Genomic DNA, 15840 nt, shown 5'->3' with positions numbered 1-15840 from the left:
GGGCAGGAAACCCCAGGCACTCCATCGGGGCTTGAACTATCACTTCCGGCATCCCCGCAACCCACAAGGAATAGCCCCGAGAATCAGAGCTGAACTGCTCTCGCAGCTTGTTTACTCAATGTGTGCTTACTGGGGAAACGTCAACCACAAGGCTGGCCAAAGTAACACGGCCGTTTTCCTAAGAGGTTTCACATCCCGCCTTTTAAAACCCTCGCAGGTTTCAAATGCCTGCCTCCCACATTTTGCCAGTGACTCTAATTGCCTGTGTGAGTGATACAAAGCCCAAAGTTATTTTCCTTATTTTTATTGCACCCTTCCTCTATCAGATCAAATCAAAATCAATCTTTATTATGGTCACAGTCATCCCTCTAAGGAGCCCTGGGCCAGTGCAGAAGATTCTCTTCTACACAGAAACCCCACAGGGTAGGGTAGGCTAAGAAACAGTGACTGGCCCAAGGTCATCCAGAGAGCTTCAGGCTTAAGTGGGGATTTGAACCCGTGACTCGTTTGTCCTCGACCTTAGCAGGTGAAAGGTAGAACAGAAATCCTGCCGGTGACGCGGATCAGAACCACCAATTTGTAGCGAGATGCTGATTTTGCAATATGCCTGTTGCACATGGTGAAATAGACATATTGCACTCGGTGAAATAAGACATATTGCACAGATTTCACAATATGTCTATTGTTCATCCACTCAATGTGTGTTTACTGGGGAAACGTCAACCAGCGGCATGTTGTTGACTGGATAAGGGGGTTGCTCTTCAGTGGGAGCTGGAACAGAGGTGCTGACACAACCGCCTCCCCTCTCCCAATCCTCACCACCTTTTTTAAAGAAGAAGGGGGGGAACTGGATGGACCTGAATCAGCATGTGGCAAATGTCCACGTGCCCAGACTCTGCCGCGGCATGAAGAGGGGTCCTCTTACTCTGGTGCTCCATTTTGAAGTTGGGGTCAATCCCGTCCACTGGAAAAGAAACACAGGCATTTTCTTTGCTGGAGCAAAGGACGAGGGAAACACAGAGCAAAGACACCATTGGAAGGCAAGAGGAACAGAGACGGAGGAGGACTTCGTGGAGAGAGAGAGAGATTGGATCTACGTCCTTGATGCATCTCTGTGAGCTCAGGAGGATTATCAGGAAGCCTCCATAGACAGAGACTTTCTCGTATCACCGAATGGGGATATCAAATTGTCTCATGCAGAGGAACACAGTCATGTGGTCCTTTCTTCCCTACTCCAGAAAGACACAGGGGAAAACAAGACACCACTGGCAAGTCATGATTCTGCTGCTGAGAGTTAATGCAAGAAGATTGCCGCTCCCTGCAATGCATTCTGGGAAGAGCCAGGAGCCCACACCTTGAGACCAGCCTGCTCTGTGAGATCTGTCCTCGTGTGCTCCCTGGCTGATGGGAGCTTGTCACCGATCGTGCCCGCTCTCCCCCGCGCCCGCTAATCAGCACGGCCCCTACTCAAGTCACTTGTCCTCGCTGGAGTGGCACCTGCGGAGTGCTCCAGTTACGAGCCTCGTAGAGGCCAAATGAGAGCCCCCACACTAGGAGGGGCGGGAGAAAGGAAGGGCTGGAAATTACTGGAATCCTGGGAGGGAGGGAGGGATTACCACTGGGTAACAACAGATCTTTTGCAGACTGGGAAAATTGTACTGGGAAAAAGAAAAGAAAGAAAGAAAGAAAGAAAGAAAGAAAGAAAGAAAGAAAGAAAGAAAGAAACCGACCAGTGGTAGCAACAGACTTCTGCTAATCAGAATAAGCCACATAAAACCAGAAACCTCTGACAATGCTAAGTTATTGCTCCCCGCTCTTTCCCTAGTTTCCCAGTAAGCCTGAGCAAGGATTATTTAACCAGGAGAAGGGGAGGAAAAGGAACACTACCCTGAGGAAGAGTGAGCAGGGTGGATTCCCCTCCTAACTAGTTCTTGCTCTTCTCGGAACACTTTCGGTGAAGTCTGAGCCACTTCACTGCTCATCTACAATGCGCCGTCCGGTGAAGCCCCAGCAAATCTACAAACTGGGCTCCGTCGCTCTTCAGCTAGGAAGCTGCCAACCACTGAGTCAGGCCACAGCTCCACCGAGCTCAGGACTGTCTACCCAGACTGGCAGCATCTCTCCAGGGTTCCAGGCAGGAGTCTCTCCCAGCCCTACCTGGAGATGCTGCCAGGGAGGGGACCTGGGGCCTTACGCCTGCCGAGCGGATGCTCCACCACTGAGATTCAGCCCCCTCCCCACGCCAGAGTGTCCCGCTCCGCACCCGTTGCCAACACAACCTCCAAAAGCCACCTTCCATGTGAGAGAGAGCTCTGTCTGCTGGCCCAAGAGAGGGAAGCCACTTACCCAGCATGAGAAGAACCTTCTGCAGCTCCCCTTGCCTGGCTGAGAAGTATAGCTGCTTGGGATGAAACCGCAATTTCTTGGGTCTGCCAGGAGGAGAAGGGCTATTTCAGACCAGCATCGGTGGAGATCCCTTAATGCCCTCTTTCCGCCCCACCCACCCTTTTACTATGAACTGCATGTTTTTGTTTTTTAAAAAGGCACTTTCCCTAATCTGCGGGCCTCCCTTGCAAACGACAAAGCTCCGACTTCCCCTGAATCAGCCAGCTTATATGGAATCTCTCGGCATTCCTTTGCACAATTCGCCCATCAGGAGCGCGCGGGGCTCCCGAATTAGAGCCGGAGGCTTCTTCTACCCCGTTCCCAGCTGTGTGAGAAAGCCGGTTGTGTGAAGCATCGCTTCCTCTTGTCTGCCTTGACATCAGCCAGGTACAGCCACACCCAGGATATTTGTTTATTTAACACATTTGTATACCGCCCAAAACGCCTCTGGGGCAGGTTTGCGGCGATACCATAAAAAAACAAAAACAAATAAAAAGGTGAAATTTAAAATAACGTCAGAACTATTTAAAACCATCGAACTATTAAAACAGTATCTAATCAGAAGCCTGGGCGAACAAATGTGTCTCGGCTGCCTTTTAAAAAGGGGCCAGAGATGGGGAGGCTCTTCTTTCAGCAGGGAGCGTGTTCCAATTTGCCTTGGGGCAGCAATGGAGAAGGCCCGTCCCCAAGACGCCACCAGACGAGCCGGTGGCAGCTGCAAACGAACCTCTCCGGATGGGCAGGCGAGACGTGTCCAACGGTACACCCTTCAGGACTGAGGCCTACCAGCGGACTCTACCCAAAACCGAACTGAAGCCCGAAGGGGTCTCAGCTCAGGGTCTCCGCTGCCAACCAACACATTCTGCTCTTCCAAACATTTAGGCCTTAGACCAGCACCCTGCTCCTCCCATGGGGCTCCCACCCAAGGGACTGGTTTGAGCCGCAGCCTTACTTTTCAGAATCCAAGGCGATCAAAGCGCTTTCCAGGGTTTCCTTCACGGGTCCCTGGGGCAGGCCAGGTTTGGGGAAGATGGATGTCCCGGCCAAATCAAAGCCGTCGGCAGAGGAACTCTCTGGCCTGCCTTCCTCCGGTGTCTGCGTTCCGGTCCCACTGCAATAAGATATTTTTTTTAAAACAAACAAAAAAACAGGTAAACGTAACGCCCAGAAACACATTCCAACAGCTCAACGTCGTCATATCAAAACGTGTTTATGTTTGGTGAGCCACCCAGAGAACGGTGGTTATAAATGGGGCCCGGGGGCAGAGGGGAGAAATAACCTTAACGTGACATTTTGCTTCAAACCAAGAGAAGGCTTGAAGCTAGGCTTTTGGGGAGCGTCGGCTGGGGACGGAGAACCAGGACTTGTGGGAGTGAGCAGGGATGGCCCCCCTTTGCTAAGCAGGGGCCACCTTGGTTTGCATTTGGATGGGTGACTATATGCGAGTCTTGTAAGAGATTCTTAGGGGAGGAGGCTGCAGCTCATAGGTAGTGCAACTGCTTCTGCATGCAGAAGGACCCCGGTTCAATCCCTGGCAGCATCAACAGCTAGAGCTGGGAAAGACTCCCGCCTGGAACCTTGGAGAGTTGCTGCCAGTCAGTGTAGACCATACTGAGTTAGAGGCACCGAAGGCCGGACTCAGTATATGGCAGCTCCCTATGTTCCAAGCACTCCATGACGTTCTCCGGCCTTAAGAAAATAAGAAGCAAGCAATAGGAATGGACCAAGGGTCTGGCTCAGTATATGGCAGCGTCCTAGGGTCCAGAATGCCAGTCTCTTTAGCTTTGACGGGGTTGGGGTCATACCTCAGCGGTAGAGCATCTGTTTGGCATGCAGGCAGTCCCCGGTTCACTCCCTGGCAGCTTCTCCAAGTAGGGCTGGGAGAGACTCCTGCCTGAAGCCCTGGAAAGCCGCTGCCAGTCAGAGTAGACAGTTCTGAGCTAGATGGACCAAGGGTCTGACTCAGTATCAGGCAGCTTCCTACCTTCCCATCCCCATTTCTACGGTCTGCAAAAACTTGTCGGTTGCTGTAGCGATGCCGGCTTGGACTCCCAGCTACTCCCTTTGGAGGCTTTCTGATTGGCAGGGCAAGCTCACCTCACCGGAGCCTCGACCCCGCTCGACGGCTGAAAGGGGCTTTTCAGCCCGGCCTGCCCCCATGCTGTTCCCCAAACGCAAACCCGGGTTCAAATCCCACCTTAGGCCATAAATCTCTCTGGGCTACTCTGGGCCGGTCACTTCTCCCACAGCCTAACCCACCTCACAGGGTTGTTGTGAGGAGAAACGTAACCGTGGGCTCCTTGGAAGAACAGCGGGAGGCAGAGGAAGGTAATCCAGCCGTCCAACAAAGAAAGGTTTTCCACTCGTGGTGGAGCTAAAGAGAGACTCGCCTTTCTGTGGTCGTGTCGGCCCTTCCCTCCGGCGGCCCGGGCTTCTTCGCCTCATAGGTCAGCCACAGCGTGGAGGTGGTGTCCGCCTTGGCGACGGTCACTTCCTTGGCCTGTGAGGCCTCCTCCCCGCAGTGGGGACAGTAACTCAGGCCTTTGACCTGGGAGGCACAGCTCTTGTGGAACCGGTGTGAGATGTTGCCCTCTGGCTGGCACTCCATAAAGGTCCCCTGGCAGAGAAAGAGAGCGACAGAGGCAAAGATGGAACCCTCATGCGTTCGGAACCCCCTCCAGCTCCTGGCGGGGGGGGGGGCGGTGGCACGCGGAACGGGGCCTTCTCGGTGGCTGCCCCAGGGCTATGGAATGCGCCAATATGCATGCATGAGTGCGCAGCACAAGCCAGTTCAAAGGCTTTTCCAATGTCGTGCCTCAAAACCCTTTGATCCAGCCACTAGGCATGCTGGGAAGTTTGGGGTGTGATTTCCCTCCCTGCCAGGAGTCCTACGAGGTGCGTCTGGCTGATGTGCGTTAAAATGCTTTCCCTGTCTCTGGGGTGAAGAGGCCACGGCCAGCACAGACAGCACAAACAGCGGGCGTGACGGCACTGCATCTTCAGTATTGCATGCAATATGCAACACTGGCATGGGTTCCTTGCCAACCGCCCAGAGACTTGCGTTTTGGGTGGGATATAAATAGGTTAAATAAAATAAAAAATAAAATAAAAAATAAAATAAAAAAAAATAAAAAAAAATAAAATAAAATAAAATAATAATAAAATACCAGCTTCTCCATCTCTGGCTGCCCTAAAAAAAAAAGCCTAAGGACACACCTATTCCTTCAGGCCTTTTGTTAACTCTATTTTTAAAATATGTTTTCATTTTTACTGAGTTTTATTTTATTGTTTTAAATTGCTGTATACCGCCTTATGATGTAACTGAGCAAAGAGGTGCTTTTTACAAGTGGTGATTCCCTTTATTGAGCAGGGGAAGAGCCCTCTCCATCCCCAGCACAGCATCCCTCCAGTGGCTGTTGCTGGGGTCTATCTCATGTTTCTTTTTAGAATGCGACCCCTTTGGAGGACAGGGAGCCCATTCTATTTATTTTTTATTTCTCTATGTAAACCACTTTGAGAACTTTTGTTGAAAAGCGGTCTGGTGGTAGCAAGCATGACTTGTCGCCTTAGCTAAGCAGGGTCTGCCCTGGTTGCATATGAATGGGAGACTAGAAGTGTAAGCACTGCAAGATATTCCCCCCTCAGGGGATGGAGCCGCTCCGGGAAGAGCAGAAGGTTCCCAGTTCCCTCCCTGGCAGCATCTCCAAGATCGGGCTGAGAGAGATTCCTGCCTGCAACCTGGGAGAAGCCGCTGCCAATCTAGGTAGACAATCCTGAGCTAGATGGACCAAGTGTCTGACTCAGTAGAAGGCAGCTTCCTACATTCCTAAGTTAGGGCAAAAAAAAACCCCAAGAAGGCAGAGACTGTGGCTAGCACTTCCCAGCGCCGCTTCTGTGAACTTGGCAATGCCCAGCACAAAATCAACATGTGCAGTTCATTACAGCTCCCTCGCGCTTTGGCTGAAGGCACCTTCCTCTCCTAATAAGCCAAACCATCGCTGGCTTCCTTCCTCCTGGCTCTGCAATCTGTCCTTGGAGACTCCTACGTCCCCAGCGGCCTTTGACTTGCCGCTGGAACAGTCCGGCCCCTCACCGCAACCCGCTGTCTGTGCTGGCCGTGGCCTCTTCACCCCAGGGACGGGGAAAGCAGTTTAACGGACACCAGCCAGGTGCACCTCGTAAGGCTCCTGGCAGGGAGGCGAATCTCAGCCCAAACTCCCCAGCGCGCCAAGCGGCTGGATCAAAGGGGTTTTGAGGCATGGCCTTTCAAATGCCTTTGAACTGGCTTGCGCTGCGCATGCACGCGGATGGACGCTGCTAATGCCAGCTGACCGAAAGCAGGAGCAAGGCCACAGTGAACCAAGCGCGCATTCCAGCCAGCACGGGCATCCCGTCGCCAAGTAAAACGCGCTTCAGTGTGGTGTGCAGGTACGCCCCCACCCCACCAGAGGAGCCCGGGAGCCGTAAGTCTAATGCAGCACGCTTCAAATCGTGGAATCTGGGTGTCTGCAGGAGATATGCCCTGCCATGAGAAGGACAAGAGATGCGCCTGACCTGCAATGACCACTGGTGGCCCCCCCAAGGAGCAAAGCAGGATTGGGAGAGAATATCAATTAAACTGAAGCGCAGGGAGATCAAATCTTTAGCTAGAGGTGCTGGCAAAGTGCCGCGAAACTCAACATATCGGCACGTATTTCTCCGCGGCTGCCCCAAGGCTTTGGAATGCGCTCCCGAGTGAAATAAGAGCCTCCCCATCTCTGACAGCTTTTCAAAAGTCTTTAAAGACGCAGCTGTTCACCCAGGCTTTTCATTAACATCGTTCTAATGGTTTTAAAATATATTGTTTAAAGGTTTTTTTTAAATTATTGTCATGTTTTTAAACTTGGTGTTTTGTGTTTTAACTCATTTTTTACTTTCTGTTTTTATTTTGTTGTAAACCGCCTAGAGACGTATGTTTTTGGGGGGCGGTATAAAAATATGTATGTTCGTTAAGTTAAATAAATAAATAAGAGACCAGGCCCGCACTCAGGTACCTACGGGGGCAACTCCCGCGAGATCTCGGCCTGAGTCCTCGCGAGACTTGCCCCACCTGCCAAGGGCTCTATCAACCAGGGCTGGCCCGTGATAAGGGGTCAGGCCAGAGGAGAGCTGCCAGGAGAAGCAGCTCGGTGGCTCCCTCGGAGAGCTGGAGGCAGCCGTTCCTCGGGGCAGTCTGTGAAAGAAACAGGCAGGACCCCCCCCCCCCGCCACACAGACCATGGTCAGCTGCTAATTACCCAACCGCGGTCACAGGATACCCCGAGTGCTGGACCCGCAACTAACGAGGGTCCCTGTGCTGAAGGCCATCTTCCTCCCTCCGGTGATTTCGAGAATTCCCTTTAAGAGTGGAAGGGGGAAGGGGGCCACGGGGGGGGGGGGCAGTACGCTGTCCCGCCCAAGACAACGGGGGCTCTTCGGCTGCCCCAGAGCGGCTGGGCCCTGCCCGCCCGCCCGCCCCCTCCGCAAGGGACTCTTACCGCCGCACAGAAGAAGCCGCAGCCCGGGCAGCACTGATGCTTCACCATCCTCCCTCGGTGGTCCTCGCACAGCACCAGGAGCTGGACTTTGTTGGAGGGGCGCATCAGTTCGTATTTCAGCACGTGGTTCGGGCACCGGCTCAGCTGCGGAGGGAGAAAGCGGGGAAGCGCCGTTCTTGGAGAGTGCCCCAGCGCAGAGGAGAGTGAGAGAGGGGCAGGCAGGCCCCTTCTCTTGGCCCCGCTGGGGAGGCGCTGCGGCCCGTCGGCGGCAACTCAGAGGCCACCCCGGAAGCCTTCGCGACGCCAACGGAGGCAAAGGAATCCAACCCTCCTGGGCTGCACTACTGGGGAAAGACACACCGCGGCCGCGCCGCTCGCTCCGCCATCGGAAAGAAGGTGCCTCCCGCATGACAACCTGGGTGCTCATCAAGGGATAAAAGCTCTGCAAGAAATACGTCTGATGGGGGGCGGGGAGCGTTCCTCCTCAGCAAGAGACACTGTCCAAGGGGCATGGGGGGGTAGGGCTGTGGCTCAATGAGGGGGTGTTTCCTTGGCACGCAAAAGGTTCCAGGTTCATTCCCCTGGCAGCATCTCCAGGCATGCCTGGGAAAGAGGAGAGCGGGTCTGGTGGGAGCAAGCAGGACTTGTCCCCTTGGCTAAGCAGGGTCCACCCTGGTTGCATATGGATGGGAGGCTAGAAGTCTGAGCACTGGAAGAGAGTCCCCTTCTTAGGGGATGGAGCCGCTCTGGGAAGAGCAGAAGGTTCCAAGTCCTGTCCCTGGAAGCATCTCCAAGAGAGGGCTAAGAGAGACTCCTGCCTGCAACCTTGGAGAAGCCGCTGCCAGTCTGTGAAGACAATCCTGAGCTAGATGGACCAAGGGTCTGACTCAGTATATGGCAGCTTCCTATGTTCCTAAGGACTCCCGCCTGAAACCTTGGGAGAGCCGCTGCCAGTCAGAATAGACAATCCGACTATTACTACGACAAATATTTATATACCAGTTTTCCACAAAAGTCTCCAGAGCGGTTTCCATAGACAAACCAACCAACAATAAAGAAGATGGTTCCCTGTCCCCAAAGGGCTCACAATCTAAAAAGAAATAGAAGGCAACAATCAGGCAAGGGACCCAGAACAGCCACTGGAGGGATGCTGTCCTGGGGTTGGGTAGGGCCAGTTGCTCTCCGCCTGCTCAGTAAAGTGAATCGCCACTTTTAAAAAGGTGCCTCTTTGCCCAGTGAGCAGGGAAATCCTGAGCTAGGCAGACCAATGTTCTGAGTCCGTACAAGGCAGCTTCCTTCCAGATGGAGACGGGGCCGCATCTCGGTGGCAGAGCTCCTGCCTGCTCGCCCGCAGAACGGCCCCGGTTCCATCCCTGGCAGCATCTCCACGCAGCTCTGGGAAAGACTCCTCCCTGAAACCCAGGAGAGCCGCGGCCAGCCAGTAAGGCTGTTCGCCAGCCCTAAATGGGGCCGGAGGAGCGACCGATTGGGGTGGGTGAGTCGCTGATTGTGCGGGAGCTGGAGAGGATGGCTTTTCACCCACCCTCGGTCAAAATCCTGGGGACAGGGTGGCGGTCGGCTCTCTCCCCTCCTCCTACCTTGATTTTGGAATCCACGCAGCTCCTCCGACCCTGCTTAGGGTCATACGAACAGCCGGTTCGGGTCGCCGGTCTTGAGCTAGACGGACCGACGGCCCGACTCGGTATAAGGCTACGCCCTAGGCTGTTCGAGGGCAGGGCTTCTCAGCATCCTCCTGCCGATGCTGGCCTACAACTCCCAAAGTCCCTGGCTACGGGCCACTGTGGCTGGGGATTGTGGGAGTTGTAGTCCAAAAACAGCTGGGGGGGTGGGGGGGCCTCAGTTGGGCAGGCCTGCGAAAGGGCCATGGCGACACAGAAACCACCACGCGCCTACTGGCCGCATTACAGCTAACCATTAACACCGAGGCGCAGGAGGACCCCGCGGGCTTCCCGAAGAGCCGCGGATTTCCCCCGTCAACTCGGCTCGGGCACAGGCACTTTACTTTGGGGACAGAAAAGCTGCCGCTAAGAAACAAACCAAAAAAAAAAGCGTGTCCCAAAGAGCGGTGACTTGAGCTTCTCAGAGGAGGGGAGATTCCACCGTGTCCCTCTCTCCCGTATCAAGTCAGCCCCGTCTGGGCCTCATCCGCAGAGGGGTTTCAACGGCAACGCCTCCTCGGCCCAATGCGGCAGCCCCTGACCCACAGAGCTCAAAGGCGCCAGCAGGGCATGGCCAAGGAGACACCATCAAAAGCCAGCGGGGGTGGGAGGAGGGACCACTGCCAGTTATCTCCTCACCACAGGCATTCATTAGACTTGGCGATCCCAGCGGTGGCTAATTGAAAATCTACAGTGGGGGCAGGCGGGGGGCGGGGGAGAGGAGGCGGCAGCTGGCAGACAGAGTCTGCATCATCATCGGAGAGATTCTGAGCTATGGATCAGGGTCATGGCAGGAGCTTCATGGAGGCAGCCCCGGAAGGAGGGAGAAGAGACAAGCCGGGGTCCCGTGTATACACAAGAATGGGGGGCAATGCCTCTGAAACCCCCGCTGATTCCACCAGGAGCTCTGGAAGAGTGAAAGGCTGAGAGAGACTCCTGCCTGCAGCCTTGGAGAAGCCGCTGCCAGTCTGGGTAGACAATCCTGAGCTAGATGGACCAAGGGTCTGACTCAGTATACGGCAGCTTCCTATCTACCTGGATTTTGAGGGATGGGGCTGTAACTCTGTGGGTGAGCATCTCCTTTTGCATGCAGGAGGTCCCCGGTTCAATCCCTGGCAGCATCTCCAGGTAGGGCTGGAAGAGACTTCTGCCTGCAGCCTTGGAGAAGCCACTGCCAGTCTGTGAAGACGATACTGAGCTAGACGGACGTATAGACAGACACCATATCGGTATCGCGAAGATGCCAATGCCAGAAGCCTCCAAGCCAAGATGGGTGAGCTGGAGTGCCTGGTTGCTAATGCAAACACAGAGATAGTGGGAATAATGCAAACATGGTGCAACAGTGAGAACCAGTGGAATTCCTGGATCAAAACTCCTGGATATAAAGGACAGAGAAGGACAAATTGGGGGTGGAGTAGCACTGCATGTTAAAGAAAGGACAGAATCTCACTAGCTAGGAAACCGAGGAAGATTGGAGTCCTCCACAGAAGCTTTGTGGGTGTCAATACAAGGTCTGAAAGGAAGTGTTGCACTAGGGACATGCCATCACCCTCCTGAGATAAACGCTGACCATGACTGGGAGTTCCAGAAGGAAATCAAGGAGGCCTCAAAGACAGACAGAGCTATAATAATGGGTGATTCCAATTATCCTCTCATAAACTGGGTAAATTCAATTCAGATCATGGCAAAGAGGCCAAATCTCTAGATAAGCTGAATGACTGTGCCCTAGAACAGTTGGTTTGGGAACCAACCAGAGAGAAGGCGACCTTGGACTTAATCCTGAGTGGTGCCCAGGACCTGGTGTGAGATGTCAGTGGTGGAAACTTTAAGGAACAGTGACCATCGTGTGATCAAACTCAACATACATGCGAGGAGAGAATTGCCAAGGAAGTCTAACACAGACACGTTGAACTTCTGAAGAGGAAACTTCTCTAAAATGAGGAGTCTGATGAAAAACGGAAAGGGAAAATCAGGGGAGTCACTTCGCTCCAGAATGCGTGGAGTTTATTTAAAACCACAATAACAGAAGCCCAGTTAGAATGGATACCAAAAAGGAGGAAAGGTACCACCAAATCGAGGATGCCAGCATGGCTACCAAGTAAAGTTAAGGAAGCTATAATGGGGGAAAGGCTTCTTTCAGAATTTGGAAGACCTGCCCAAATGAAGAGAACAGAAAGGAGCATAAACTCTGGCAGAAGAAACTCAAGGATAACACAATGAGGGATGCAAAGAGAGAGTCTGAGGAACATTTAGCTAAAAGCATCAAGGGGAATAACAAAAACGTCTTTAAATACATCAGAAGCAGGAAACCTGCCAAGGAGGCAGTTGGACTGTTAGATGATGAGGGAGTGAAAGGGATTATTAAAGATATGGAGATTTCAAAGACGCTTGATGAGTTATTTGCATCTGTCTTCACAGCGGAGGATACTGAGCGTTTACCTGTGCCTGAACCGAGCTTCTCGGGGACAGAGACTAAAGAACTAAGCTTCTCGGGGACAGAGGCTAAAGAACTGAGTCAGACAGAGGCGATGAGAGATGACATTCTAGACCGTCGGGAAAAATTAAAAATCAACAAATCGCCAGGGCCAGATGGTATCCAACCGAGTAAAGAACTCAAATGTGAAACTGTCAACCTCCTTGCAAAAATATATAACTTATCCCTACAATCAGGCTCTGTATCGGAGGACTGGAAAGTAGCCAATAGAGCACCGATTTTCAAAAAGGGATCCGGGGGGATCCGGGAAATTACAGGCTGGTTAGCTTAACGTCTGCTCTGGGCAAATTGATGGAAAGCATCCTCAAGAATAAAACTGTAAAGCACATAGAAGAACAGGCTCTGCTGGGAGAGAACCAGCATGGCTTCCGCAAAGGGAAATCTTGCCTCACCAACCTTTTGGTGTTCTGAGAGTGTCAACAGCTGTGTGGATAAAGGTGATCCAGTTGGCATAGTATACTTGGACTTTGTTTTCCACAAAGTTCCTCATCAAAGACTCTTGAGAAAACTTAGCAGTCATGGGATAAGGGGACAGGTTCATGTGTGGATGGGTAACTGGTCGAAGGATAGTAGGTAGGTATAAACGGAGAGTTTTCACAATGGAGGTAAGAAAGAAGTAGGGTGCCCCAGGGATCTGTACTGGAACCGGTGCTTTTTAATTTATTCATAAATGATCTAGACGTTGTGGTAAGCAGCAAGGTGGCCAAATTTGCAGATGACAGCAAACTATTTTGGGTAGTGAAATCCACAACAGATTGTGAGGAGCTCCAAAAGGATCTCTCCAAACTGGGAGAGTGGGTGACAATAAATGTGGTTCAATGTAAGCAAGTGTAAAGCAATGCATATTGGGGCAAAAAAAACCCAACTTCACATATACGCTGATGCGGTCTGAGCTGTCGGTGACGGACCAGGAGAGGGATCTTGGGGTCGTGGTGGACAGCGCGTTGAAAGTGTCGAGTCAATGTGCAGCAGCTGTGAATAAGGCCAATTCCATGCTTGGAATCATTAGGAAGAGGGTTGAAAAGAAAACTGCTAATATCATAAAGCCCTTATACAAAACGATAGAGCAGCTACATATGGAGTACTGCATACAGTTCTGGTCACCAAAGCTCAGAAAGGACATTGTAGAACTGGAGAAGGTGCAGAAGAGGGCAACCAAGATGATCAGGGATCCAAGATAAGGAAAATGACCTTCCTTATGAGGCAAGGCTACAACACCTGGGGCTTTTTAGATTAGGTGGGGGGAAAGACCACTGAGGGGAGACATGATAGAGGTCTACAAAATCATGCATGGTGTGGAGAAAGTTGATAGAGATTTCTCTCCCTCTTGCATAACACTAGAACCAGGGGTCATCCCATGAAACAGATTGCCAGGAAATTTAGGACTGGCAAACGGAAGTACTTTTTCACACAACACATACTTAATGTATGGAATTTTCTGCCACAGGATGTGGTGACAGCCAACAACCTGGATGGCTTGAAGAGGGGCTTGGATAACTTCATGGAGGAGAGGTCTATCAATGGCTACTAGTCGGGGGGCTATAGGCCACCTCCAGCTTCAGAGGCAGGGTGCCTCTGAGTATCAGTTGCAGGGGAGCAACATCAGCAGGAGAGAGGGCATGCACACACCTCTTGCCTCTAGGCTCCCAGCGGCATCTGGTGGGCCACTGTGGGAAACAGGATGCTGGACTAGATGGGCCTCCTTGGGCCTGATCCCGCAGGGCTGTTCTTATGTTCTCATGGACCCAGGGTCTGACTCCAGCTAAGGCAGTTCCATACGCTCGGAAAGGGTCTGGTTGCAAAGGCTCAGTGGTCGAGAAGCTCTTTGCAGGCAGAACGTCACCAGGTTCAGCCCCTGGCAGCCTCACCAGGTCGAGCTGAGACAGACCCCTGCCCGAAACCCTGGGAGAGCCACTGCCAGCCAGAGCAGACAGTTCTGAGCCAGATGGGCCAAGGCAGCAGCTTCCCACGTGCCTCTGGTCTCTGGCCCAGAAAAGGGTGCAGGGCAGGCATGAACTCCCACCCACGGCGGCCCAGAAGAGGGAGGGGGTGCTACCTCTGCGTCCACGCTCTCCGTCGCCATGCACTGGTTGTTGGCTAGCGTGGTGATCTCTCGGCTCTTGGGGGTTTCCATGCGACAGCTGCAGAGAGGCACTTCCTGGAGGCTATCGGCTTCCATTGGTCCGGGGCCATTAGAAAGACCTGCCAAGACAGACAGGAGAGAAGGAAAAGCCAGTCAGTTCTGCCAGCAGGAGAGGGGGTGGTGGGGACAGAGCGGAATAGCCCGTGCAGGTGTCCAAGCCAGGCGCGTGCTAGCAAGCGGAAGGGTTATGGCGGGGGGAGAGAGACGTTTCACAGCAGAACCACCAGCGCTGGCTCCAATAGGGACATGGGTCTATATATGTCCGTACAGATGGATGGGGCTGGATGGGGCTGCAACAGGGTGGTAGAGCATCTCCTTGGCATGCAGGAGATCTCAGGTTCACTCCCCGGTAGCATCTCCAGGGACGGCTGGGAAAGTCGCCGGCCTGCAACCTTGGAGAGCTGCTGCCAGTCAGAGCAGACCAGACTGAACTAGCCAGGTCAAGGGTCTGGCTCAGTAGAAGGCAGCTTCCTATGTTCCTATGACCGCATTGCAAATGTGCAACCTTCCTAAGAGAAATCAAGCTTAGGAAGAAGAGAGCTGCTGGATCAGGCCAGGACGCAGTCAGTCCAGAGTTCCACCTCACACAGTAGCCAAGCAGGGGCACTTAGAAAGCCCAAAAGTGGGGGGGGAGGAATACCGCCCCCTCCCTTGGTGCTCCCTAGGAGCTGGTGTAGGGACGTGCAGAAAAACCAATCCGAATCGGTCCAACTTGAGCCGGCTTGCACAGAATGGGATCCGTGCAAATCGATTCGTATTTGCCTGAACTCGCTCCAATTCGATGTGAATTCGATTCGAACTCGCCCAAATTTGAATCGCTTCGAATGAATCCCATTCGGTATGAGCCGATTGGAGTTGAATCAATTCGAATGTGGATTTTTTGCACATCCCTAACCTGGAGCTCAGGGGCATGCCCCGCTGAGCCCGATGAAGTCGCAGAATCAGAGTTCATCCGTCCCATTCTTTCCAGCTTCAGCTCCTCCAAGTTCCACTCCGATCCAACTTCATCGTTACATTCCTCTCTACGCTGCTGATCTCTACTGAACTTAGAACACTTGAACGGCCCTTGGGAGTCATTTATTTCCCAACCCACAAATGCAAAGCCCAGTTTGGACCACAAGTGCTCAGAAGAACTAGATTCGGTGGCTGAACTCAGATGATTCAGATGGTGCTTGAAAGGGTTAAACTGATCCCTGGTTTCCTGGAGCAGATTCCCAGCAGCTGCCACTTGGAATCAATGTACGGGCAGCAGCGCTGGTGCCAGCCTCCTTCTCGAAATCAATGCTCTTTGTCTCGGCAGGCGTCTCTCCAGAGGTAAAAGCCACCGCGAAGTGGGGGGGGGGAGAGATCCTCTGAATCACTTTTCACAAGTATTAAAGCAGTCCCAGAGCACGCATCATTACACCCAGAGTTTGCTCCGTCTCCCGCAGCCTGGATGGATGAATGGATTACCAGGAGGAGGAGGAAGAGGAGATCTGAAAGGGCGAAGAGCCGTATGGAATTCCGCATCAGTCCCTGAATTCTCAGTAGAAGATCAAGGCAGCCTGCCAGAACAGCACAGAAGCGGCAGAGCTTTTCAGAGGAAAGGCTGGCCTCACAGACCAAGTGTCCTAACCAGAACAT

The 15840-nt window shown here is 52.9% G+C and overlaps 1 protein-coding gene across 10 annotated transcripts in view; it reads right to left on the bottom strand.

Annotated features, from left to right (window-relative positions):
• The window catches only part of EHMT1 (euchromatic histone lysine methyltransferase 1), a 108364-nt gene that overhangs the window by 21965 nt on the left and 70559 nt on the right, over nt 1-15840 (bottom strand). For 8 of the 10 annotated variants that reach the window (XM_053282327.1, XM_053282330.1, XM_053282329.1 and 5 more), the window contains 7 exons: nt 14131-14276; nt 7902-8045; nt 4776-5002; nt 4191-4325; nt 3338-3496; nt 2347-2429; nt 858-964 (listed from right to left, as the gene is read on the bottom strand). In XM_053282327.1, coding sequence (XP_053138302.1) covers nt 858-964; nt 2347-2429; nt 3338-3496; nt 4191-4325; nt 4776-5002; nt 7902-8045; nt 14131-14276 — 1001 coding nt within the window. The remainder of the gene's footprint in view (nt 1-857; nt 965-2346; nt 2430-3337; nt 3497-4190; nt 4326-4775; nt 5003-7901; nt 8046-14130; nt 14277-15840) is intronic. The other 2 variants (XM_053282335.1, XM_053282336.1) reach the window with 1 other exon arrangement.

This window comes from Hemicordylus capensis, chromosome 17, assembly GCF_027244095.1.
Source record: "Hemicordylus capensis ecotype Gifberg chromosome 17, rHemCap1.1.pri, whole genome shotgun sequence".
Classification (NCBI taxonomy): Eukaryota; Metazoa; Chordata; class Lepidosauria; order Squamata; family Cordylidae; genus Hemicordylus; species Hemicordylus capensis.
This window is presented reverse-complemented; position numbering and strand designations above follow the sequence as displayed.